This window comes from Antechinus flavipes, chromosome 3, assembly GCF_016432865.1.
Source record: "Antechinus flavipes isolate AdamAnt ecotype Samford, QLD, Australia chromosome 3, AdamAnt_v2, whole genome shotgun sequence".
Lineage (NCBI taxonomy): Eukaryota > Metazoa > Chordata > Mammalia > Dasyuromorphia > Dasyuridae > Antechinus > Antechinus flavipes.
In genome coordinates, this window is record NC_067400.1 from 581932440 (window position 1) to 581959369 (window position 26930).

A 26930-nucleotide genomic window follows, 5' to 3' on the forward strand; every position below is an offset into this window, starting at 1 on the left:
GGGGGAAGAGCTCAAACGGCACTAAGACTTTTGGGACACCCTAGATAGCACTTCAAGGTTTGAAAAAGGCATTTCCGTTTGTCATCTTATTGGATCTTTCCAACAATCCTGCAAGGAAGGTGCTACTAACAGTGATCCCATTTAACAGATGAGAAAGTTAAGTGATTTGACCAGGGTCACTCAGTGCGTAAGAAACAAAAGACAAGAATTAATTTGATTCCAAGACCAGCTGTAATCCAAACAGTTTGATGCCTGCTTTTCTGTTCTCATTGAGGAGTAGCAACTTTTAGTCAAATGAGTACACAGGCAAAGTGATTTGTAAACTGTAAAACACTATATAAAACATGAGCTGTTCTGGAGTCGTTAAGCCCCGAAGCAAATCCACCTAATCTCAGAGACAGCAGAGATCCCTACCAGGGGGATTGTTCACTTCCCTGGCTTCTGAAAACAGTGTGGTGCAGGGGAAGGAAGAGAAAGGGAGGGAGGGAGAGGGAGAGAGAGAGAGAGAGAGAGAGAGAGAGAGAGAGAGAGAGAGAGAGAGAGCGCAATAACAGAGAGACACAGGCAAACAGAAAGAGAGAAACAGAGAGACAGAGACAGAGAAAGAGAGACACAGAGAGAGAGAGACAGACAGACATACAGAGATATAGAGATGTGACAGAGAGACACAGAGAAAGAGAGCTACCCACACACATATAGAAGTGATGGGTGGTGGGGGGGAGGAGGAAGGGAGAGAGGGAGAGAGAACTGACAGAGACAGAGAGAATAAATAAATACAGAGAAACAGAGATAGAGAATAGATAAAGAAATACAGAGACACACACAAAGAAAATAGACAGAGACAGAGACAAAAAACAAAGACAGAGAGACAGAAAGAGCACTGCACCTGGAAGGAAAGATTGGGAAGCTCAAGGTTCCTGCCTGGACTCCATCATTAACTGCTTGGGTGAGAGGTACACTCTCTCTGGTTAAAGCTCCCCCTCCCTAAGACGCTTCAAACAGTAAGTCTAGAGATGGAGAAACAGTACAAGAGACAAATGTCAGCTTTGGGAATCAGAAAAGCCCGGGTCAAGTCTCACCTATAACCCTTATTAGCTGGGTCTCCCAAGGCAAGCCATTTCATATGTTACTGCTTCAGGTCACTCTCTTGGACTTACCTGTTAAGCCACAGTCAGGGAAGCAGACGGAGTGCTGGGTTCAAATGTGTCTGAGGACAGTAGCTGTGTGATCCTGGATAAGTCACTTAATATCGCTTCAGTTTCCTTAACTGTAAAATGAGATACCTACGCCACCTCCACCTCAGCATTGTTGTAAAGATCAAAGAAGATAATACTTGTAAAGTTCTTTGACTACACAGAGTATCCAGTAGCTAATACTTATCTTCCTCTCTCCCTCCTTCCCTTTTCCTTTTCATTTCTTCCTTCCTTCCTTTCCTTCTTCTCTTCTTACTTCTCTCCCTCCTTCTTCTCTCCCTTCCTTCTTCCCTTTCTCCCTCCCTCCCTACTTTCCTTCCTTCCTTCATCCCTCTCTCCCTTCTTTCCTTCCTCCTTCCCTCAAAAAAAAAAAAAAATATATATATATATATATATATATATATATATATATATATATATGTATACATATATACACACACACACACTCATGGATCTTTTCTGTGCTGATGTAAAGATAGTCAATCAACAAACATTCATACAGTGCTAGGCACTGGGCTAAGTACTGAGGATACAAAGGGAGGGTCCCAGCTCTCAAGGCCCTCACACTACTGGGGAGGCGAGCTGCACACAGCCATACCCATACAAGCCATAGAGCCGGTGTCAGTGGAAAGCAATCTCAGAGGGGAGGGACTTTGGAAGGGAGGAGACCCACAGAGAAAGACCTCCTGCAGAAGGAGGATAGGAATGGAGTCCCAAAGGCAGTTAGAAGTGAAATGGGAGAAGTCGTCCGGGCGTGGGGGACGTGGGGAGCTGGAACATCCAAGCTGGCCGGTGCGCCTGCATCACAGGACAAGGAGGGTAAAGTATAAGAAGACTAGAAAGTCAGGAAGGAGCCAAGTTGGGAAAGGCCTTAAGGGCCAGGCAGAGGAGTTCATGTTTGATCCGGAAGGTGACGAGTCCCTGGAGTTTCCCAAACTGGACTGAATGGAGGAAGTTTTGATGTGATCCACTCGGCGATTTAGGAAAATCACTTTGGCAGCTGAGCTGAGAACGGGGTCGAAGGGGAATGAGACAAGTCAAAGAGACCTCCAGGAGAATACTAGGACCATCCAGCTACCACATGATGAGGGCTTATCCTAGGGAGGCTGGTAATCTCTATCCTTTGCATTGGAGTAATGTTCATAAAATGCATCATACCTTTTTCTTGTGCTGGATGGTGAATATGGAAATATATTTAGAAGAATTGCACATGTTTAACCTGTATTGGATTTCATGCTGTCTTGGGGAGGGGAGGGAGAAAATTTTGGAACATAAGATTTTGCAAAGGTAAATGTTGTGAACTATCTTTGCAAGTATTTGGAAAAATAAAGTACTACTAAAAATAAAAACAAAAATATATAAAAACATAATATATATAAAATCATGCTATAATATGATATATGTTATATATCATAATCTACATGTTATACATTATATCTACACAAATAATGTCATATTTATATATAAAGCATTACATTTACATATATAATATTAAATATTATATATAATGCATTAAATCTACATACATAATGTTATATCTTATATATATGTTATATGTTACATATAATGTAAAAAGTAAATTAAAAGTGAATTACACAATTTCAGCTACTATATAATTGTCAGGTACTAAATTGTAGTCATATTATATCGTATGTATATATTGCATTGTATATTTCATGTATATTATATGTATGTACTACATCGCTGAATTCATGTATATGTTTAAATTACATGCATGTTATATGTATAATATATGACATTTTGTGTAGGTAGACTATATAGCTAACATGTAACATTATATATTAGATATGATATTTCATATAATATATAATTATATACAGATATAATATATAAACATATAACATTATATATGTAGATATAATACAGTATATATGTAGACATAGTACATTATATATGATATATAACATTACATATGTAGATATAAATATAGATATATATTATTATATATTATGGTGTTTTATATATTATAATTATATATATGTTATATTATGATGGACCTCAGTTTCCTCCTCTATAAAAAGGCTCTCACAAAGCTATTATGAAGAAACTATTAGGTAAACTTTTATTCACCAAAGAGACGGGAGCTATAAAAGATGAGATTTTTGTGGTGCAATGGTAAGATCCCCACTTTGGCATCAGAGCAACACTGGTAAGATCCTCAGTCTGCTAATATTTGCTCCCTGTGTGACCTTCACTTTCCTAGGACTTGGTTGTCTCGTAAGTAAAAAGGAGTTTGGACTGAGAACCTCTAAGGTCTCTTCCAACTACTATTGGATCTGAAATAGGAGCAAGGTAAAAGAAACTTTTCATTAGGAAGCAGAGAATTGGATCTGTACAAGGCAGCAGCATGATGGAGTTAATTATGAGAAATGAGAAAAGTATCACAAGTGAGCTCTTGAGTGACAGGGATGAACAAAAGGGACTTTGGGAAGGCAGGGCAGAAGTGAGTCCTTCCTGGGGCTGGGGCCCTAGTGAAGTCCTGGCTATTCCAGCTGCACCCCCCCTCCCCCTTCCCTGGTTAACTGCTTCCAAATCCTGTTGTGTTACCAGCTCAGAATAGCTTAAACTGTTGAAATGCATAAATGTCCTCAATAAATAGCCCCCCTCTTTCCCTCCAGATCCCTGGCTTTCTGCAGCAGCTGAAAAGCCCAGTGGAGAGAAGAACTGGGAACCTTCCCCAACTATTTATGGCTGTATTTGGAGGGCACGGAGGCAATGGGGAAGCTCTCGTTAAAATCTATTAACGAGCCAGCCTTTCCAACTTGGACTGTGTCACTTGCTTTCAGGGACTGGATTTCCTTCCAGGTTCCTCCCTCTCCCTCACTGTTCCCCTCTCCTCTCTATGCGAGTAAAGAGGAGCTGCTTGTCTCCACCTAAAAGGGTACCCGGGGAGTGTCAAATGCAACCATCTCATTTTACAAATTTGCAAGCTGAATTCTGAAAAGCAAAGTGTCTGAGACATGGAGATGGAGTGGAAATTGAATTCAAGTTAATTGAGGGCTTGCAGCCTCTTAAATACTGCTAGCTGAGTGACTCTGATCCAGTCAATTAATTGTTCTATGCCTCAGTTTCCCCAGCCGTGAAATGAGGGATCTGGATTCCGAGTCTAAATTTGCAGTTCTATGCTCTGGGTACCAAGGTTATGAAGACAGCAGGGATTCAACTGCAGCTTTCCAAGAATGTCATTCTGTTGGAGGCGATACAAAATATACATAGGCAAGCTCCCTGGAAGCAAAAGACACTGTTATTTATTTTTTAATTTTGTATTTCCAGGGCCCAGCACAGTACTTTGAATAATACAAAGTAGGAAGTAAAGGGGGCCAGTAAAGGCTACTTTCTCTGAAAGTAGTCTAGGAAAACATGCACAGGGAAAGGTCACATTTAGCTGGGATTTGGGGGTTGGGCGTGTTAGTCAGGGGAGACTTCATGGAGAAGTTGGAGCTTAGATGATTCAAGAAGGCAACCTGGGGGAATGTGCAAATGTGCAGAGCAGGGAGATAAGGTCAAGCCCAGGGAGAAATAGGGGTCCATCTGGGTAGGAGATAGCCCAGGGGGAGATGATCAAGTCCAGGGATAAATAGGAGTCCATCTGGGTAGGAGATAGCCCAGGAGGAGATGGTCAAGCTCAGGGATAAATAGGAGTCCATCTGGGTAGGAGATAGCCCAGGAGGAGATGGTCAAGCCTAGGGATAAATAGGAGTCCATCTGGGTAAAACAGCCCAGGGGAAGATGATCAAGCCCAGGGGATAAATAGGAGTCCATCTGGGTATGAGATAGCTCAGGAGGAGATGGTCAAGCCCAGGGATAAATAGGAGTCCATCTGGGTAGGAGAAAGCCCAAGAGTATGTGAAGGGAGTAACCTAAACTAAGGCTTTGAATACAGGTTGAAACCAGAGTGCAGGGGATCTTGAATACCAAGCTATGGAGTTAGGATTTTCTCTTATAAACCAATGGCTCTCAAAGGGCAGCTGGATGGATAAGGGAATAGAAGCTCAGGCCTAGAGTCAAGGAGAGCTGAATTCAAATCTATTCTCAGATACTGAATTGGTTGGGTGACCCTGAGCTAGTCACTTAATCCCCTTTGTCTCAGTTTCTTCTTCTGTAAAATGAGCTGAAGAAGGAAAATGACTCAAAATTTTTGTTCTTACTAGCTGGGCAATTCATTTTACCCTGTTTGCCTCGGTTTTCCCATCTGTAAAATGAGTTGAAGAAGAAAAATGATTCAAATTTTTTGGTCTTACTACCTAGCTGATTTACTTTATCCTATTTGCCTCAGTTCCCTCATCAGTAAAATGAGCTAGAGAAGGAAAATGACTCTCAAAAGTTTTTGGTTTTACTAGCTGGGTAACCCTGGGTTAGTCACTTAATTTTGTTTGCCTCAGTTTCCTCCACTATAAAATGAACTAGAGAAGGAGAATGGTTCTCAAATTTTTTGGTCTCAGGGTCCCTTGAGATATATGCAATCATGGAGGACTTCACAAAGAGCTTTAAGTTCATGTTACAGTATTAGTAATAAAAACATCTTAGGAGTATTATGAAAATATTTTTTACCTTACTCCTGAAAGGGTCTCAAGGACCACACTTTGAGAACAAATTGCTGTTGACAATAGGGAACCACCGAAGGTTTTTGAGTTTGGGAGTGTTGATGTCAGAGTTGTGCCTAAAAAAGATGATTTTGCCAGCTGTATGAAGGATGGTTTGGGGCGGGAGAGGCAGGAAGCAGAAAGAGACCGATTAGGAGACTGTACTTAGCTTGTTTGTAGGGAATCATTTGCATGTTGGCTTCCTCATTAGAACTAAAACTCTTTGAGGGTAGGAGCTTTTTTTTTTTTTTTTTTTGCTTTTCCTTGGATCCCTGGTTCTTAGCACAATACCTGGTATACTGGAAGCATTTAATAAATGCTTGTTGACTAACTAATGTGGACATATGTTTTGTGTGACTGTACATGTATAACCCATATTCTGTTGCTTCCTGTCTTGGAGAGGGGTTGGGGAGGGAAGAAAGGAGAAAATTTTGGACTCAGAATCTCCTAAAAAGTGAATGTTGAAAACTATCTTTGCATGTAATTAGAAAAAAATACTATTTAAAAAATGAACATTTTTTGACTTGATCAAGACAACAGTTTTGGCGAGATGTGCTGACGTCTTAAATGGAGGTGGTGTCTGTGTGAAGGGAGAGAAAGGGATGGCTAATGGTGTTGTGGAAGTGCCGTGAACAGGACTTGGCAGAGGGCAGAATGAAGAAAAAGGAAGAGTCACTGATGATTTTGATCTTTTAAGGCTTGGGTGATTGAAAGGAAGGGTGATTATTTCTATAGAAATGATGAACATGGGAAATTGGGCAGGTTTAGGCGTAGGGGTGGGAGGAAGGTGATGAGATCAATTTTAGACATGTTGAGTTTCCGGGTGGCGTCATTGTCCACAAGGTAATAAAAAGACACAAGACCAAGGTCCAGAGTGGATATTTGGGCTGGACAGAACTGACAATAACCCATCTGCCTAGAGATAACAATTGAAGGATAGAGAAAACGTGAAGGCTAGTGTGGGTCTTTGGAAGACAACTAGCCTTCAGGGCTGGAGGTCATTGGCCAGCAAAGGTCACTGAGGGATGATCAAGATGACCACGGAAGTCAGAGCAAGGAAAATATGCAGGAAAAGACAGTGGTCAGTGTTATGGAAAGCCACAGAAAGGTCAAAGAGCATGAGTCTTGAGGAAAAACCATTGAACTTGAAGGGTAAGAGGTCACTTATTTCTTTTTCTTTTTTTCCTGAGGCAATTGGGATTAAGTGACTTGCCCAGGGTCACACAGCTAGGAAATATTAAGTGTCTAGTGTCTGAGACCAGATTTGAACTCAGATCCTCCTGACTTCAGGGCTGGGGCTCTACCCACTGGGCCACCTGGCTGCCCCAGAGGTCACTTATTCTGAATATTTACAGCACTGCAATAGAACCAGGCATCACACGGCAAGGACTTAAGCAATGAATCATGGGTGATACAGAATTAGAGGCAATAAACATAGGCTACTCTTCCTTGTAGGAACAGCACTAGACTCTGGTTAGATGCAAAATCTGACTCTGATTCTAACTCTGCTGGGTGAGACACTCAACTCTCTGAGCTTCAATTTCCCTATTTGTAAAATGATGGGGTTAAATAACATCTCTGGGGTCCCTTCCAGCTATAAATTCTATGATTTAGTTCTCTTCCCAGGGCCTGGTTGCAGAGGGAGGCCCAGCTCACTACTCAATTTTGGAAGGCAGGGACAAGCTGGGGTCAAGTATGCAGGGATCACATGAGGACTTCTTAGGGAGCTCAGCTCCTCAGGGACAGAGGGGAAAATTGGTATCTAAGTGCCCAACATACTGAACAGGCTGGGTTTGATGCCCTGAGGGTCAAGCAAGACTGGCTAATACTGGGAGGGTCTGCTTTCAGACCTGGATTTCTTTGTGTAAAGATATGAAAGCTTCTATAGAGCAGACCCTTTCTAGTTAACAACTTCATGCCATTAGGCACCCCGCCCCCAATTTTGACATTCTGGGTTCTAAGGGCCCTCCCAGCTCTGACATCCCGGGTTCTAAGGGCCCTCCCAGCTCTGACCTCTTGGGTTCTAAGGCCCCTCCCAGCTCTGACCTCCTGGGTTCTAAGGGCCCTCCCAGCTCTGACCTCCCGGGTTCTAAGGGCCCTCCCAGCTCTGCCCTCCTGGGTTCTAAGGGCCCTCCCAGCTCTGACCTCCCGGGCTCTAAGGGCCCTCCCAGCTCTGAACTCCTGGGTTCTAAGGGCCTTCCCAGCTCTGAGCTCCTGGGTTCTAAGGGCCCTCCCAGCTCTGACCTCCTGGGTTCTAAGGGCCCTCCCAGCTCTGAACTCCGGGGTTCTAAGGGCTCTCCCAGCTCTCACCTCCTGGGCTCTAAGAGCCCTCCCAGTTCTGACTTCCTGGGTTCTAAGGGCCCTCCCAGCTCTGAATTCCCGGGTTCTAAGGGCCCTCCCATCTCTGACCTCCTGGGTTCTAAGGGCCCTCCCAGCTCTGAATTCCTGGGTTCTAAGGGCCCTCCCAGCTCTGACATCCTGGGTTCTAAGGGCCCTCCCAGCTCTGACATCCTGGGTTCTAAGGGCCCTCCCAGCTCTGACCTCTTGGGTTCTAAGGCCCCTCCCAGCTCTCACCTCTTGGGCTCTAAGGGCCCTCCCAGCTCTGACCTCTTGGGTTCTAAGGCCCCTCCCAGCTCTCACCTCTTGGGCTCTAAGGGCCCTCCCAGCTCTCATCTCCTGGGTTCTACATTTCTTCTCTCAACTATTTAATTAGTCAGCCAATAAGCATTTATTAAGCATCTACTCTGTGCCGACTTGTGGACAGACAAGAGCACACAAAGCAACTACCATTATGGGTCAGGAAAAGGAAAATGGTGTAAGAGATGCTTCCTGACATGGGCAATCACCTGGACAAAGGCAGGAACGTACATCTGGTTGTTGTTGTTTATTCTTTGTCTCTAGAAGACCCTGACATCAGGGTGGGGATGACATAACATGCAAGTGAATTAGATTTAAGTGAAGGAGAGCTGGGCAAGGGCACCTGCCTCACTTTCCCCTCCAGGGGCCACACATAGATCTGAATGGCTGGAGATGGTCCTGGATGAAATGGGAGACCTGGGCCTTTTTAAACCCAGGTCTTCAACAAGTCTCAGTTTGACTGAAGCTGCTCACATTCAGTGATTAAGACTAGGTGGCAATTAAGGCAAAGAATCTCCTCTTTCACCTAGTCCGAAAAATATCTAAATAAATAAAAAAGGAATGAGTCAATCTGGGAGGGGAAGACCCTCAGGGTTTCCAGCCAAAGCAAAAATGATTGCTATTTACATTCAATCTGGGGAAGGGACACATTTGTAAAGCACCTATTATGTGTCTGGCACTGTTATCAGCCCTTTACAAATATCCCTTTTGATCTTCAGGACAACACTGTGAAGTGGTTGCCTTTATGACCCCCTTTTTACAGATGAGTAAACCGAGGCAGAGAGAGATCAAGTGATTCACCAGGGTCACCCAGCAGGAAGAATCTGAGGACAAACTGGAACTCGGCTCAAGGCCCAGTGGATAGCACCACCTCACAATCGGAAATGAGTTCAGAAAGGAAGGCCGACATAAGACCATGGAGGATGCTTTATGTGCTAAAGCACATAAAAGAGAGGTTACCATTTTATCCTAGAAGGAAGAGGAAGCCATAGAAGATTCTTGAGTAGAGGAGTGAACTGGTTAGAACTGTGTATTAGAAAAAATGAAAATGGCAGATACATGGAAGATGGATTGGAGAGAGATAAGACTGGATGCCAGAAGTTGTAAACAGCAGGGAGACGTGATAAGGGCCTGGGCTAAGGTGGTGGTCAGGTAAGTTAAAGAGGGATTCCTTAAAGCAAAAATTCTTAGGTCTTTTGTCTTATGAACCCCCTTTAGGCAGCTTGGTGAAGCCCTGGGACCCCTTCTCACAGTCACAGGTTTAAGTCCATAAAATAAAATACAAATGATTGGAAAGGAAACTAAACATATAAAACAGTTATTAAAAAAAATAAATTCACTGACCCAGATCATTAACATGGGACTAAATATTTGTTAAAATCCCAACTGGCTCCCAGGTACAATTGAGATGGTCCTAAGTGGGAAGAGAGGATGACTTTTTGTCTTCACTAGAAATTCCCTGACTTTGCTGGCTCTCTCTTCCCCCTTCCTAAAAGTAACATCTGGGACCTCCTGGAACGTCTGATTGTCTGCCCACTGATAACTCTCCCACGCCTGGCTGGGCAGAAATTTCTAGGAAAAGCACATAAGCTGGGAGGAAGAGGTCACCGCCCTCCCACTGGACTGCTCCTACTTGCCTCCTCTCTACCTCCCCGCCCTCTCGGGGTCAGCTGGCTCACTCTCAGGCTGACCTGCATCCCCACCTTCAGTGTGGGGAACATCAAATACGAGACTGGGAAGGGCTCTTAGGATGCAGGATTGCCAGAGCTGGCAGGTAGCTCAGGATGCGGAATGTTGGAAGACTCTTCAAATATAGAACACTGAAGCCGAACAGAGCTTGCAAGGCATGATGGGAGCTGGAATGTTGGAGCTGCAAAGTCTCTTAAAATGGAATGTAGGCGTTGGAAGAGTTCTTAGAACATAGGATGCAAAAGCTAGAAGGGTTCTTAGAATCTAGAGCATTAGAACACAGAATTTTAGATCACTCTGTTCCTTGGTGAACTGGAGGAAGGAAATGGAAAATGTGTGTGTGTGTGTGTGTGTGTGTGTGTGTGTGTGTGTGTGTGCGCAAAGACAGACCAAAGCCTAAGGGAAGTAACCTTCATAGCTCTGATGAGTGGACTGCAAGGAACAGAAGGGGGAAAAAATGGGAAGTCAGGGGGAATAACAAGGGGGAGAGAGAGACAGAGAGAAACAGAAATAGACAGAAACAGACACACACACACACACAGAGACAAGGAGATAGAGACAGACAGACAGAGACAGACAGAGATAGATACCCACACAGAGAGAGACAGACAGACATAGAGAGACAGAGAGACAAAGACAGAGAGGGACACACACACAAACACACAGAATCTGAAGAGGAACCTAAAGGCTCACAGATATAAAAATCTAAATCGCAGTCTATGGATGAACACATGTCCTGCCCCAAACCCCTCTCTCTGTCCAAGGTAAACATAAAGAAATCCCATCCTAGCTCTGATAGAATCTTGACACTCAGCCTTGTGGCAGTTTTTCCTCAATCATAGCTCCTGGTTCGCTGTCGGAAGAGGCAGGTCAGGAAGCCGATGCTCACGACTGGAGAGGGATGGAGCGCCCCTGGCTGAAGGACTCCCACAGCTGGGGGGGGGGGGGGGGACGCTGCTGCATATGGGAGAGACCTAAAGACAGAGAGCTGAAGGAAGAGACATGGAACGAGGGAGGATCAAAGAAAGACTGAGATACAGAGAGAGACAGACAAAAACATAGACAGGAAGGCTAGAGAGATAGAAACACAGACAAGAAAGGGAAAGAGAGGAGGGAGGGAGAGCCATGTCTATACCCAACCCCCACCCCAGATAAACAGTGGATGGGAAGGGGAAGGAGGGAAAAGAGAAAGAGAGAGAGAGAGAAAAGAGAGAGAGACAGACAGAGAGAGAGAGAGAGAGAGAGAGAAGGAAGGAAGGAGTGAGACGGAGGGAGGGAGGGAAGGAAGGAAAGAGAGAGGGAGAGGGAGAAAAGGAGGAAGAAAGAGGGAGAAATAGACAGAGTGAAAGAGACACACAGAGATGGAGTCAGAAAGAAAAAGAGAGGGAGGAAGGGAGAAGGAAATAAAGAAAGACAAAGACAGAGGAATACAGAGAGAAAGAGAAAGAGATTGAGAGGAGCTGACCTAAAGACCTCTTTCCACATTTCCAGTTGTACTTAAAGCCCCACAGAAACCAGTGCTGGACTTCCTTACACTAGAGGACCTAAGCCAGGAGTGATTCCTCCACAGCAGGACTGGAATTTGGAAATAATACAGTGAGGTGGGAGGGGAAAGAGGAGACAAAGGTCGAATGAGGATGGAGAGAGAGAGGACTGACTGTTTATAAAGTTGTTAGAACTGGGAAATCTTCAAGATCATCTGTACCAATTCTCCCCCCACCATTTTCCAGAGAAGGAAACTGAGGCTAAAAGACAGGAAACGGCTTATCCAAAGTCACAAAGGTAGTAAAAAGTAGTTATTTTTGCTTCACGATAGGACATGTTCCTGGGACGTATCCCCCAGGTCCCTGGAGTTCTGTCATTTACACCACATTCCCACACAGGCCCTAAAAAAGCCCTTGTCCATCAGTGATGGGGGGGAGCGAGGGGGGTGTCAGCCTGCCTTGCCATGTACCATGTTGAAGCTTCTAGCATGAAGTAGGGAGGCCCCCCAGGGCAGGAGATGTGGCTGGAAGACCATTTAAGTGGAATGAATAGAGACTAACTAGGTTTTAAGTTACAAAAGGCCATTTTGGGGATCAAAAGAGCTAATATAAAAGAAAGTGTTTACAAACCTTAAAATCTTAAGTAAATGTTAGTCTTTTCATGATGATTCTTTTTTCTCATCTTGAAAAGGAGAGGTTTCACTAAATGATTTGCAAAAATGATGTCAGATCTAATGGCCTATACCTAGCATTCTGTGTTTTCAATTCTCTTGTAACTTTAACAATTACATCTCCATATTTTATGTTCTAAAATGTCTTTGAGACTCAATGTTCCACATTCTAAAGTCCTTACGAGCTCTGACAACCCAGGTTCTAAGGGCCCTCCCAGCCCTGACATCTGTGTTCTAAGGACCTCCCAGCTCCGATATCCTGCTTTAATTATGCTCCATCCTTTTATGTTCTTCGTTCTAAAGTCTTTTCAGTTCTGAAATTTCTAAGATTCCTCCAAATTTTAACATTCCACATTCTAAAATTCCTACTGATTCTAATATTCCACATTCCCTTTCTAAATAAAAAATTCTTTGTCTTAAGGTCGTTTCCAGCACTGATATTCTGTCTTCTACAGCCCTTTTAACTCTCACATCCCATAGTCACACATTTTATGACTTCAAAGGGTCTTCTGATGATAACATTTCATAAAAGAATGATCTGGAACAGCCAGGAGACAGGCAGAGACTTCGCTGCCCTTGTGAGCCCCTTTCAGCTCAGGAAGCCTTTAGGTTCTTGAAAAGGCTACATATAAATGGACCAGTATTTGGTTAACAAAAATTCCAATGACGAAAAAGGACCTGTGTGGATGCCTTTGTGGTCTTCCCAGTATCATAAAATCAATGAAAAGGGAATAGGAAGGAGTGAGTGAGTGAGAGGTTGGGATGGGAATGGGGAGGGAGGAAGTCAGGTCATAGGGTCTGTTTTTTAGCCATAGGCTCTGGGAGGCCCCACATCTGGGCAGCTGTTTCACAGGCTGCACTAGTGGGCTGTGTGGCTCTGCACTCTCTTAGCTCATTAATCACTTCATAGTCAGCAATCGGCACTCACATAGGGACAGCTGGCTCAGAAACTGCCCCTCTAGGGGGACTCTGGGCCAATATGCGAGTTGGGGGTAAGGGGGGAGAGACGACTAATCAATTTTCCTTGATTAGGAGGCACCAGGTGTTAAAAGAGATACTAGCTGTCGATTTCCCCTTGGTATTGTCTCTCTCATCAGGCTTGCCCTTTTCATTCCTTTAAATGGGGGAACAAAAATTAAATTCAAGAAATTATTGTCACAGAACATCAGAATCTTAGACTATAAAGTGCCAAGAGGCAAAAGGGAGCTGACAACAAAGAATGTTAGAACGCAGTATGTCAGAGCAGAAAGGGACCTTAGAACATGGGATATTACAGCAGGGAGGGTCCTTAGAACCCAGGAGGTCAGAGAGGAGTTGGTCAGTAGAATATAGAATATCAGGACTGGGAGGACCATTAGAACCCAGGATGTCAGAGCTGGGAGGGCCCTTAGAACCTAGGAAGTCAGAGCTGGGAGAACCTTAGAACAAAGAACAGCAGATTGAAAGGAACTGTAGAACACAAAAGCCTGATATCGGGCAGGGACCTTCCCCTCTGATATTCTGTGTTCTCTGGGCCCTTCCACCTTCACATGTTATGTACTGAGAAATGAAGTTGCTGTTACTGAATGGGAAATGGCTAAGCAAAGCGTGGAACCCGAACATAATGGAATTACATCTCTGCTCTGTATGGAGATGAAGAATGTGACGGATACAGACGATATATAAACTGATGCAGAGTGATAGTGCTCAGAGCCTGTGCAACAGTGTACGCAGCACGCCGATGTTCAGTCAGAACGCCGAAGGAGACTTCCACCTGGAAGCATCCCCTTGCCCAGGACCACCTGAAGGGCGAGGGCTTCCTGACAGACAGCAGAGGCCCAACCCTTCCATCAACCACCACCTACACCGGGTCCTGAGGAACAGCGGGCACTAGAACTGGAAATCTGGAATCTTCCTGCTACTGAATCACATCCCGAGGCATCAGAAAAAAGCCATTTTAACCTTTCTCCTTCGTCCCCACCATCAGACCACTAGCAGAATGAGAATTGTCTCACTCCGAGAATCAACCCACACCAGAGACCGAAAACCAGCCCATTTTAGAGGCAGCAAAATAGAGTTAATTCAGGAACAAACAAAAACTGCATTCCGTTACCTCGGCAAATGGTCCCGTTCTCCACAGATTCGTAGCCGGCCTTGCACATGCATCTCCCGATGGGCACCAGCCATTCCCCGTCCCCATTGCAGTAGAGCTTAATGGGCACGTCGACCTCTTCCGCATTTGGGATGCAGGTGCCCCGGGCGGCCACCAGAGACGTGCTCTCGGCCCCGGACAGGGTCTCCTGGAAGACAGCCCCGTTCTGGATCACACGGGGGCACTTGCGGTAGAACACGCGAACGGCAATGAGCGACATGCAGCCGCCATAGTCTTGGAAGGCTAGGTAGAAGCCGTTCCTGGAGACCGGCCCAAAGCTCCGAACCTCCGTGTTAATTTTCATCACCCTGCCCCCAAGATCCACCTGGGAAAAGCTTTCGTCCGCCGCGATCGTATCCACTTTGACCCAGGGGTTCTCCATCCAGTTGGGAAAGGTTTTGGTGGCCGAGTCAAAGTCGGCTTCGTAGTAATAGAGGTTGAAGGTCTCCTTGCAGGAGCCAGGGACGTTAGGGATGCTGCTGCAGTCCCGGACGGAGAACTTCATCTCCACGTGGATGCGCTGAGCGCCTCGTCTCCGGATGTACCGGGTGCGGAGCCAGTTGTTCTGACTGGACTCAAAGACGTTGCACACCTGATAGGTTCGGATGGTGTTCATGTTTTCATTGTATCCGCTCACCTCCTCCCACTGCACAGGGGACACAAAAGGGGACATCAAGTTAATTAACACCTGGGAGGGGGGACCGATAGAGCTGCTACCAGGGGTCCTCAAACTACGGCCGCGGACCAGATGCTGCTGCTGAGGATGTTTATCCCCTCACCCAGGGCTAGGAAGTTTCTTTCTTTAAAGGCCCACAGAACAAAGTTTTTGTTTTTACTACAGTCCGGCCCTCCAACAGTCTGAGGGACAGTGAACTGGCCCCCTATTTAAAAAGTTTGAGGTCCTCTGTGCTAGACGATGGGGTTCTTCAGGTACCTAATAAACAGCAAATCTTGGAAAGCAATTTAAACTCAGAATAAAAAAGTGACTAAAATGTTCAGACTTTCACTCAGAGATCCCATTACTAAATATACACCCCCAGGAGGTCAAAGACAGGAAGAAAAATCCCATGTACATTAAAATATTCTGTCCTTCTAGCAAAACAAAAACAAACGAGAAAACCTGGGAAAAAAAGTGAGCATCCATTATTGATGCTAAACAAATTGGAATATGTGAATAAAAATAGAATATTACTGTTCCACAAGAAACTGTACAAGGTATCCCAAAAGCCTTAGTGCTAAGCCTTTAAGCTAAGACTTTGGGGACATTTGATATATGAAGAATTCAAAGGATCATGGGAAGACTTACATGAATTGGTGCAGAGTGAAAGAACCAAGGAAATCATATATTCAACGACTACAACACCATAATAAAGAAAGACAAAACAGCACTGAATTTGTGTTATTATGATGATTCAATCTAAAAAGAAGATGAGAAAATATGCCTCCTTTCCTTCCTCAAAAAAGTGGTGGACTACGGATGTGGAATACTGCATATATTGTCATATATTTCTACTAAGCTGTTTCTGGGTCTTTTTTATTCTTTATTACAAGGCATAGCTTCCTTCTTAGAAATGGGGGGTGGGGGAGAAGATATATTTGGAAACAAAGATGAGGTGTAAGTGAAAAACATTTTTAAAAATTTAAATGACAGTTGAATTAATAAATAGATTCAGAGCTGTATGGGAGATAGAACTCTTAGGTAGGCTCTAAGCATCATCCTTAACATCTTGGCTATTGCTAGGGATATATGAATATGGAATGTCAGAGCTGGGAGGGCCCTTAGAACCCGGGATGTCAGAGCTGGGAGGGCCCTTAGAACCCAGGATGTCAGAGCTGGGAGGGCCCTTAGAACTCAGGATGTCAGAGCTGGGAGAATCCTTAGAACTCAGGAAGTCACAGCTGGGAAGGCCCTTAGAACCTGGGATGTCAGAGCTGGGAGGGCCCTTAGAACCCAGAATGTCAGAACTGGGAGGGCCTTAGAACACAGGATGTCAGAGCTGGGCGGGCTCTTGGAACACAGAATGTTAGAACCTAGAGCAATAGAAAGATCACTGAATATGGAACTGGAGGATCTGGAGTCAATTTTTCATTCTGCAAATTCCTACTTCTGTGATTTTGGAAACAGAATGGAAAAGAACAAGCATTTATAGAGAACCTACTATGTGTGCACACATATATTGTATCCAGGATATACTGTAACCTATTCAACATGTAAAGGACTGCTTGCCATCTGGGGGAGGGGGTGGAGGGAGGGAGGGGAAAAATCGGAACAGAAGTGAATGCAAGGGATAATGCTGTAAAAAAATTACCCTGGCATGGGTTCTATCAATAAAAAGTTATTTTAAAAAAAAGAGAGAACCTACTATGTGCCAAGCTAAATAGTTTTTACAAACATGACCTCACCTGAGTCTCACATCAAAGGCATTTACTATTATTATCCCTGTTTTTCAATTGAGGAAATTGAGATGAACAGGGTTAAGGGACTTGACCAGGGTCACCCAGCTAATAAGTATTTGAGGCTGAATTGAGGTTTTCTTGACCAGACCATGCTGCCTCTCAGACACTGACTTAATTTCTCTGGGCCTTGGGGTTTTATTTGTCAAATGAAGGTAAGTGACAGTGCGAGGCGTCCCCTGAGGACACTGACAGCCCTGAATCGAGGGCATGGGAAGGGACCTCGCAGTCAGGTGGCCCCCAGCCCCGAGCCTCCCGCCCCCGAGACCACACGGCTGGGAAGCTTCCCTTCCGCCCATCCCGGAACGTGCCTGTCTTGCTGGCTGCATATGTGTCTGTCTCTCCTCATCAAGGGGGGAGGACATTAAAGCATCTAATCACCTGTTCTGTATTCTATGTGTGCTAGTCCCTCAGAAACAACCGCACTGCGCCTCCCATTTTATTGACACACTGGGAATTGGATGTAACATGCAGACATATGCCCAGAAATGTGCCGGGGGAGCCGTTCCCTCGGTGCCGGCATTTTGGCGAAAAGGCCTGAGACCTTGTTCTTGGGGGACTGACATCCGGGGCCTGGCCTTGGGGCCAGTGGGGGCAAAGCTGGCCCTCCAGGACTGGCTCTTGGCTTTGGGGGCCACTAGTAGCAGAGGCAAGAGGAGGCTCAGGTTGTGAATTAAAACTCAAGGGACTGAGGAAGGAAATGGTCAGGTTTTGGCCGCCGGGCCCGACCCCTAAGCTCCAGCTCCTAGCTTCTAATCTTTAACCTTTGCAATACAAATGTGACACAGAAATGAGCAGGCGCTGGATTTTGAAAAAGGAGATCCGGCTTCATCATCTACCAGCTATGTGACCTTGAATAAGACACTCTATCTCTGTGGACCTTACTTTCCTTATCTGTAAAAGGAGAAGGTTGGATAAATATTTTTTTAAGTTCCCTTTCAGCTCCAAATCTGGGATCCTATGACTCCCTCCAGCTCAAACATTCCTGAAAACTCTAAAATATCTTTTAAAAAGCCCCCAAACTCCGTCTGCCACGTTTCTTGTCCTTAGGCCTTAACCTTCCTTTAGTTCCTAGTATATTCCCCATCTGCCTGAGACTTAGCATTCCATTCCTGAAGCCCAGCCCCAGAGCAAAAAAGGAGAATAATATACTGAAAATAATGCTGGATTTGGACCAGAGTTTGGATCTCAACTTGGCTGTTCGCTAGAGGTAGAGACGCGGCCAACACAATTGAACTCTCTGGATCTTAGTTGGCTCACCAAACCAAAAGTAACAGGATTAGAATAGACTGTTCTTAAACTGTAGATTGAGACCTCATATGGGGTAACTGATTGTGGGGTTTGCAAAATTACAATCTATTATGAGTAAATGTTGGATATGTATACCTATTTTAAATACTTACATACCTAGGGTCGAGTAAAAATTTCTTAGGCAAAAAGAGGTTACGAGTAGAAAAAGTTTAAAAAGCCCTGGACTAAATGATCTCTAAGAAGCCCTTCTAGATGTGACATTTCATGTTCTAAGGGCTCTCCCAGCTCTGACCTCCTGGGTTCTAAGGGCCCCCCAGCTCTGACATCCCATGTTCTAAGGGCCCCCCCAGCTCTGACCTCCTGAGCTCTAAGGGCCCTCCCAGCTCTGACCTCCCATGTTCTAAGGCCCCTCCCAGCTCTGACATCCTGGGTTCTAAGGGCCCTCCCAGCTCTGACATCCCATGTTCTAAGGGCCCTCCCAGCTCTGACCTCCTGGGTTCTAAGGGCCCTCCCAGCTCTGACCTCCTGGGTTCTAAGGGCCCTCCCAGCTCTGACATCCTGGGTTCTAGGGCCCTCCCGGCTCTGACATTCTCTGTTCCACAGCCTCTCCTTGCTCTTACATTCTCTAATCTAAGTGTCTGCTTCAGTGTTTGTTTCTCTTCCCCCCTTCTCACCCAGACTATCCTATTGTTCTGCTGTCTACAACTCTTCTGTTCGGGTGCCATCCCCAGCCCCAGAGAGGAAGCCATTCTCCTCTTCAGCGATCTCAGGAAGGACCCTGAAGTCCACCTAACTCAATTCTTGCAACCTCTGGAAGCAGCAGATTGAGAATCCTTGGTTTGGAGTCCAGAATTGAATCTGAATCCCAGATTCATAATTTATTGTGGGACCACAGCCAAATCACTGGACCTCAGTTTCCTTATCTGTAAAATGGCTCCCACCACTTAACTCACAGGATTGTTACTAGCATGACTGTAAATGTAGAAGTACTAGGTAAGTATGACGTTACCTTGTGACATTACAAACAGAAAGCTCGACTCAGAGCCGAGAACACTTCAAGTCTCCCCCCCGACATGTGTTGGGTGTGTGACCCTGGGCAGGTAACAATCTCTCAGTGCAATAAATAAGTAACTCTGTAAGACTTTAAGGGGCCAAACTGTACAAACAGAGGGGATTTCCTCATTGGGAAATTCCCAATATCAATAAAATCCCAGCTCTAGGCCCTATGCCTAGCCCCACACAAGAATGAATTGTTGTTATTGTGATCGTCACTCTATTTCCTTTTGTTCCCAAAGTTGCTAGAAGGAAAGAAGAATGAATAGTAATAACTTCTCTTATCTGCACGGTACTTTATAGCAAAAAGAAGTTTCAAATATATTATTTGTTCCATAGTTTTATCAGTGACTTGGATAGAAGCAAAGTTGGCAGGCTTTGCAATCTGTGAAAGCGGCAGAGCTGGGAGGAAGAGATAGCTAAAGACATGGGGTTCTTAACCTGGGGCCCACTTATCTCTCAAGGAGTCAATGGATTTTTTGGGGGTCTAGATGGTGAAGGAGGATGGGAAAAAAACTGACATCTTTATTTCAACGTAATTGTTTTCCTTTGTGATCTTCTGTATTTTCTGTTAAGCATTTTAAATCCTTATTCTGAGAAGAGCTCCACAGGCTGCCCTAAACAGTGATCAAGGAGAAATCCGTCCCACAACAAAGGTTAAGAATTCTGGCTTTATTCAGGTGGTCACAAAGCTAGTTAGTATGGGTTAGGGCTGGGGGTGGGGAATAAGAGATAGATGGGATGGGATGGGGCCTAGAAGGAGCCTGAGGGGCTGGTGCAGGGAAAGGCAGGTAAGCCTGGGGAAGCTCCAGGATCAGGAACAGCGGATCCCACGGGCTTCCCAGCCAAGCTCCTCCCCGTCCCTCGCCCCTCCAGAGTCCCCCCTTCCTTATTGCTCCACCATGTGACAAAGTCACCCCCTTGTTACAGCTGCTGTTCTTCAGAACTTAATTAGAGCACTTAATTAGAGCACACTGCCTTTCTCCCCTCTCTCTAATTAACATGCCAAGGACTCACAGACTAAACACCCCAAATAATGCATTCAGGCTGCCTGCAGCCAGACCTGCCCTCATTACTAGGCCGGAGGTGGGATCGGGGCTGAGGGTGGGGGTGGGGGTGGGAGTGAGGGGAGGTAGCAGGCCCTGCTTTGTATCAGAAAAATAAAAGACAAAAAGGGAGGAAGGCTAAGAGTCCTGCCCCAGGGGACCCTCCCTCTTCCACTGTCTTGGAGGCAACAGCTGAATCCCAATAGCCACCAAGGCCAGAGAGCCTGATGGGGGTGGTGGTGGTGGGACTCAGGAACTAGGAGATAAAAAGGAAGAAGAGGAAAAACAGAGAACCTCCAAGTCTCCCCCAAAGGGAGGCAGCTCCAGGGTGGAGGCTGATGTGGTAGGGGGAAAGAGGAATGAACTTAGAAAACGCCAGCCTATTGGACAAGTTAATTCACCCCTGTGTGCCTCAGTTTCTTTTCAGTAAAACAGGAAATACTCCTTAGATGAGCTACCTCACAGGTGTAAGGAAGGAGTTTGGAGGATTCTAAAATGACAGAAAACATCAGTTCTTTTGTCCCAAACAAATGACCAAAAAAAAAAAAAATCATAGCACTTGATACTCTCCCTCTTCCTCTGTCCCATCCTCTGTCCACTGACAGTAGATTCTGCAGGGTTAGGTCTGCAGGTTGGGGTGAGGGCTGGCAAATGTCCTGAGCCTGAAGCCAGACGACCAGGCTCGGATTCTTCCTCGCTGTGTGATCCTAGCAAGTCATGTGCCCACCAGGAGCCCCGTCCTTGATCTATAATGTGAGAGGCTGGAGCTAGACCTTTAGGCCCCTTCCACCTCTAGAGCCCTCCCTGTTCTAATTTTCTGTGTTCTAAAGTTCTTCCCATCTAATGTCTCAAAATTTCTAATTTTAATATTCTGTGTCCTAAGGTTCTCCCAGCCCCAACATCCTGGGTTCTAAAGGCCCTCCCATCTCTGACATTGTGTTCTAAATTCACTTCCAACTCAGATATTTTATGTTCCAAGGACCCTTCCTGCTCTGACATCCCAGGTTTTAAGGGCCCTCCTAGCTCTGATCTCCTGGGTTCTAAGGGCCATCCCAGCTCTGACTTCCTGGGTTCTAAGGGCCTTCCCAGTTCTGACATTCTGGGTTCTAGGGGCCCTCCCACCTCTGATATCCCGGTTCTAAGGACTCTCCCAACTCTGACCTCCTGGGGTTTAAGTTCCCTCCCAGCCCTGACATCCTGGGTTCTAAGGGCCCTTTCAGCTCTGACATGTGTTCTAAGTTCACTTCCAGCTCAGATATTTTATGTTCCAAGGACCCTCCCAGCTCTGACTTTCCATGTCATAGAAGTCCTTCTAGAGTTCCTTCTAGTTCTGACATCCAATGCCATAAAATCCTCCTCAGTTCCAAGCTGAAAGGCTTGAGAGATAACCCACGTAGGGGGCCCTCTAAGGACCTTCTAGCTTGAGAATTCTGGAGACAGTGACCAGGTGACACTGACCGGGGAGGCAGAGAAGAGATATCTGAATTTTATTAATTTTGTAAATATTTCCTATCTACTTATCAGTATATATGCTGTTAATCCCCTTCCACTCCTCAATAGAATTTAAGCTTCTGGAGGAAACAGACTTTGGTTTTTATCATTTTATTCCCCAGGAACTGACACTCCACAGACACTTAGTATAAAAGCATATTCACTGACTGATTAAAAAGTGTGCATATTGACCCCTGAATGAGGGTGGGGAAAGAAAGCAGCAGCATGTCTTCCATGCACATCCACAGTCCAGGCCTCCTAGAGCCTCCACTAGAACCCTCTGGGGAAAGAATTAACCTTCTGGGATGGGAACATTAACTCACCCCAGATGAAGGATGCACGATCCAGCCAAGCTCCGCGGTGGCTGTGGTGGAGTCCATCAGCGTTTCTGCAAGGAGAATATACAGGATTAGGGAACAGGAGACATAACGGGGCCTAACATAGCCTGGGCTCTTAGTTACAAACCCAATCCTCCCCAATTTTAGGGGACCTCTCTTGGCTGAGAGGGGATGGATTAGATTAGAGGCTCTTAACTTTTTGGGGGGCCAAGAAACCCCTTTAGTTGTCCAGTGAAGTCTAGAGACCCTGTCCCTTTCAGAATTGTGTTTTTAATCATGTTAAAATTAAGTTCACAGGGTTACAAAGAAAGCCAATTATATTAAAATAGTTTTTCAAAAAAATAATTTTTTTTTAAGTTCAGAGACTTCCTCTCTCTCCCCCCAAGCTAAGAACCCCTGTTTGACTATACTTATTTGCCACAAGGGAAGGCCTCTATGAGGGCGGAGGTGAGTTGGTGGGTGGTCATAAAGATGCAAAAGGAAACTAAAGAGAAAGGAGCATCAATCAAATATTTTTAAAATACCCAGAAGAAAACAAAAGAGTTCAAAAGGGTTGACATAAACAGGGCAATTTTGTTCGTTTAATTAATACAAGATTGTTTGGGATTTTTTTAGAAAAAGTTTTTAAAAGGCAAGCCATTTGTAACAAATTCCCAGTTTTGTATGCAATTGTTTTGTTTTTCTTTATATAGAAATATTTGTTTTTGTTGATATCTGTTAAATTCATGATTAAAAAGAAATTGAAGGCTGGTTCTGGAGTCAGAGAGAGAAAAAATATATATTTATTAAATATCTATTATATGTCAGGCACTGTACTAATACTATCTCATTAAATCCCACAATCCTGGGAGATAAGTTCTATGATGATCCCCATTTAACAGATAGGGAAACTGAGGTAGAGAAAAATAAGTAACTTGCCCCTGCTTTGAATTCAGGTCTTCTGGATTCCAGACCCAGAGCTTTATATATTGCACCATTTACCTGCTTCAGAAGAGCTGTGCCAAAACCTCATCTGATGTTTCCTAACTGTAAGACCTTAGTCAAGCCAATTATTCTAAGTTTTTTCATCTGTAAAATGAAGGGATTAGCAGGATTTCAAAAGGCTGATGATGAACCACAGTTCCTACTTCCTAATACAGTGAGGTGGGATTCAGAGAGTAGAATGAAACTCACATCTTTTATATGGTCAATATGAGAATCGGTTTTGTTTAACAATGCATATTTGTTAGAGGAGTTATGTTTTTTTTTCCCCCAACTTGGTGTAGGAGGGAGGGAGAAGTATAATTGATCGGGTTGTACTCCCTACCCAAAAAAGGGATCAGTGAAGCATTTTTTTTAAATGCACAGAACAGAAGGAAACACAGACAAGCTGGACAGTTTTGAAAGTTGCGTGTTGAATTTATTAAACACTTGAAAGTAAATGAAGTTGTTAGTAAACGGGATTCACCAATTCACATATAATCCTCTATCCTGTTTTATTTTGTATACAGAAATTAATGCTTATTTAATTTGGTGTTTGTTATAATCAGAATGATATTTTTTTATTTTTGGCTGAACTAGACAGCATCTGAGTTATGGTTGTACCCTCTTGGATCCAAAGCTGAGAAAGGTCAATGATGGTCAAAGAAGAATGAGTGATGAGGAAAGGAGGACAGCCAGTAAAAACAGAATGGGAAAAGGGAAGATTGAACCATGTGTGAGCTGGAGTTAAAGGCATCTGAAAAAGAAATTTCGCTGGTCCAAAGCACAATCGCAAACCCCTCCAGCCTCTGCTGCTCTGTGAACTTCCTGCCCTCCTGGACCCTTTACCTCCTCCCAGATTTCTCTCTTTTCTGAGACCTACCCTCTCTGCCTTTTCTTCCAGGAAGGCTTTCCTGAGCTCTTTCTTATGCATCTCTCTCACTCTTAGACAAGAAGTCTCAGAGAACTGCATTAAAAAAGGGGGCCATTTGGGCCAGCAATGGCTGAAGACAAGTGGAGCATCCCCACAAGTGGCCATGTGGCTCAAGGATGAGGATATTACATCTTCCTCTGGAGAATGCTCCATTCGAAAGGGTTTCCTTTTACTAAGCCAAAATCTGTCACTGCAACCTTCTGTGCACTGCCCCTAGCTTCTGTCCTTGGGGACTAACCAAGCCATTGTAATGCTTCTCCCATTAACATCCCTTCTCAGAATGTGTCCTCCCATTTTGTCCATGTTCCTCCTTGAACTAAAGCTGTTTGTGACTGAGAGCCCGATGAGGCCAGTTTTGCTCATCTTTTTCTTCTCTCCTTCTCCATCAAAGAGAAAATACAAACTAAATGTTGAATAAATGAAGCACAAGAGAGCAAATGGATCTTATTTATTTATTATCATTATTATTATTTAGCATCACCAGGGAGAGTCATCCTTTCTGTCCCAATTCCCTGCATCCCAGCTCTGTGGGCACAAGTCGATTGTCTGGGGATGGAGGTCAGGCCTGGGTCAAGGTTTCCATCAGCACCTCCCATTCTTTCCATCACCATCTTCTCTCCTGGATGTGTGTGTGCATGTAGGATGAGAATTAGAGCTTTTCCTTCTTTAACTGGCTCATCCCCCACCCCGCCTCAGGGATCTAAAAATCTTGTGTTGGTTTTCAGTCTTTTTTTCAATTGTGTCCGACTCTTCATGACCCCATTTGAGGTTTTCTTGGCATAAGAACTGGAATGATTTGCCATTTCCTTCTCCAGCTCATTTTACAGATGAGCAAACTGAGGCAGATAGGGTAAAGTGACTTGCCCAGGATCACACAGCTTGTGAGTATCTGAAGCCAGGTTTGAACTCAGGTCCTCTTGACTCCAGGTCTGAACCACCTAGCTAGACTCCACTAGTGAATTCCCTCCATGTTAACCTGCTTTCTCTCTCTCATCTCCTGTCTCTCTCCCATCTCTGTCTCCCTCATCCCATGAAGAGTTACTACTCGGTCTCAGTTTCTGAACTAATTATGAGTCCACTTAACCATTCAGTCACCTCGCTCGCCTCTCTCCATCTCATCCAAAAGGACAACAAGAATGACAATTTTTATGAATATGGGCTCTGCCCCCTCCTTAGCCCACTGTCTCCACATTCACTGGTTTCTGCCTCTCCACTGGGTTGCCTTTGCTCTTCCATTGGCCCTGTCCATCCCCTGCATTGATCTGGCTAGCTTTCTTTCCATCAGCTCTGCCTCCTTGTTGGGGGGAGGAGATACGCTTTTCTTCTACCAGCCTCCCACTTCCATGGAAAAAAGGGATAGTGACCTCCATTCAGGGAGGCGTGACCCTGTGACAAGGTTACATATTGTTCATTTCCATGGCATGGGGTTGATTCCTCGGGGATGACCATCTCTTTCAATCTGGCTAAAACAAATTTACTGGGAAGTCCTGGTCTAGCAAGGAGGTGGACTGCAGAGCTGTAACTAGGGACTTTTGTGTCCAGGGCAAGCAGCAGGAAATGTACTCTCAGCCGAGGTGGGGGGAGCAGAGCAGGGCTGAACAAAGTAGGGGGGAAGCACTTTCCATAACCCACCACTGATGGAGCAGCTTCCTTTTAAAATAATTATTTCTTGTGAACTAGGGTCAGGTTCTGTTATTTCTCTGCTGTGGAGTTTTGCAAGTGTTGTCATTACCCACTAAATTCAGTGCTCTAGTTATAGCTCTGACCTTCTTCAACCTTCCCTGTCTACTTCCTTCCACTACCAATAAAAAAAAGAAAAGTGTCAAGTTGTTGATGATATCTGGAATCAATCAATCAACAAACATTTATTAATCACCTACTATGTACCAGGCACTGAGCTAAGGCCACGAAGAGAACCAATCTGAGGACCTAAGGATCCTGATCGCCTCTCTTTCCCAAGTGTGTCACTTTGAACTACACAGATCCTGGCAAGTGGAGGGGGGGAGGGGGAAGAGACCTCATCACCCACCCCCCTCCACATACACCCCCAGGGGAGCCTCACTTGATTGGAGAAAGATTTGGCATCCACTCGGGCTCATTCACGGCCATTCCCTTTGAGCCCCGCGCTTACCCAAGCCCAGGGCCAAAGGCAGTTTTCCATCACTGACAAGTTGGAAGATTGGACGGACGTTCCATTCTGCTGGTGTGGACTTGGAGAAAAGAGTTCCTTTTCACACTCCCCAGTGCTGCAGATTTTTCTTCCTCCAGAGAACAAGGGCTGAACTTTTAACCTGCTTTCTCTCTCTCATCTCCTGTCTCTCTCCGTCTCTGTCTCTCTCATCCCATCTTTCTTTCTTTACCTTCCCTTCCCACCACTCTTCTCTATCTTTATTTCTCATTTTTCTTACCCCACTCCCTCCTCTCTCTGTCTTTGTCTCTATCTTTCTCCCCCCTTTCTTTCTGTATCTCTACTTCTTTCTTTCCTCTCTCCTTCCCACCTTCCTTCTCTTTCCCTCTCTCCCTCTTTCTCCCTTCTTCTCTCTCTTATATGACAGAGATATCTGTAGATATATTTATCTATATCTCTTTTGTCTTTTTTTTGTCTCTTCTCTCATATAGGAGAGAGATGGATTTATCTATCTATCTATCTATCTATATCTGTCTCTGTCTCTCTTCTATATAGATATAGATACATACATATAGATAGAAACATGCATATATAGATACATAATGTAGATATAGATAGATAACGCAATACCATTGGCTTCCTTTATAATCCTGTGCATGTCATTTTATGCATTCCAAAGCACTTCTTCTGAGAAAGGATCCATGGGCTTTACCCATCTGCCCAAAGGACATACGTACAAAAATGCTACTCTAAAGGATTGTTGAGTAGATTTCCATTACAGCTTGCCTAAGTTTGCCTACCTTTCTGCACTTCCTTCCTCAGTGGACCTGTGATTTTATTGATATGAAGAACTCCCAGGTGAAAAA

The 26930-nt window shown here is 44.7% G+C and overlaps 1 protein-coding gene across 3 annotated transcripts in view; it reads right to left on the reverse strand.

Moving 5' to 3' along the window:
• The window catches only part of EPHB2 (EPH receptor B2), a 271825-nt gene that overhangs the window by 174855 nt on the left and 70040 nt on the right, over positions 1-26930 (reverse strand). For all 3 annotated transcript variants that reach the window (XM_051988289.1, XM_051988290.1, XM_051988291.1), the window contains exons 2-3: positions 22028-22092; positions 14371-15055 (exon numbers count right to left, since the gene is read on the reverse strand). In XM_051988289.1, the coding sequence (XP_051844249.1) occupies positions 14371-15055; positions 22028-22092 (750 nt within the window). The remainder of the gene's footprint in view (positions 1-14370; positions 15056-22027; positions 22093-26930) is intronic.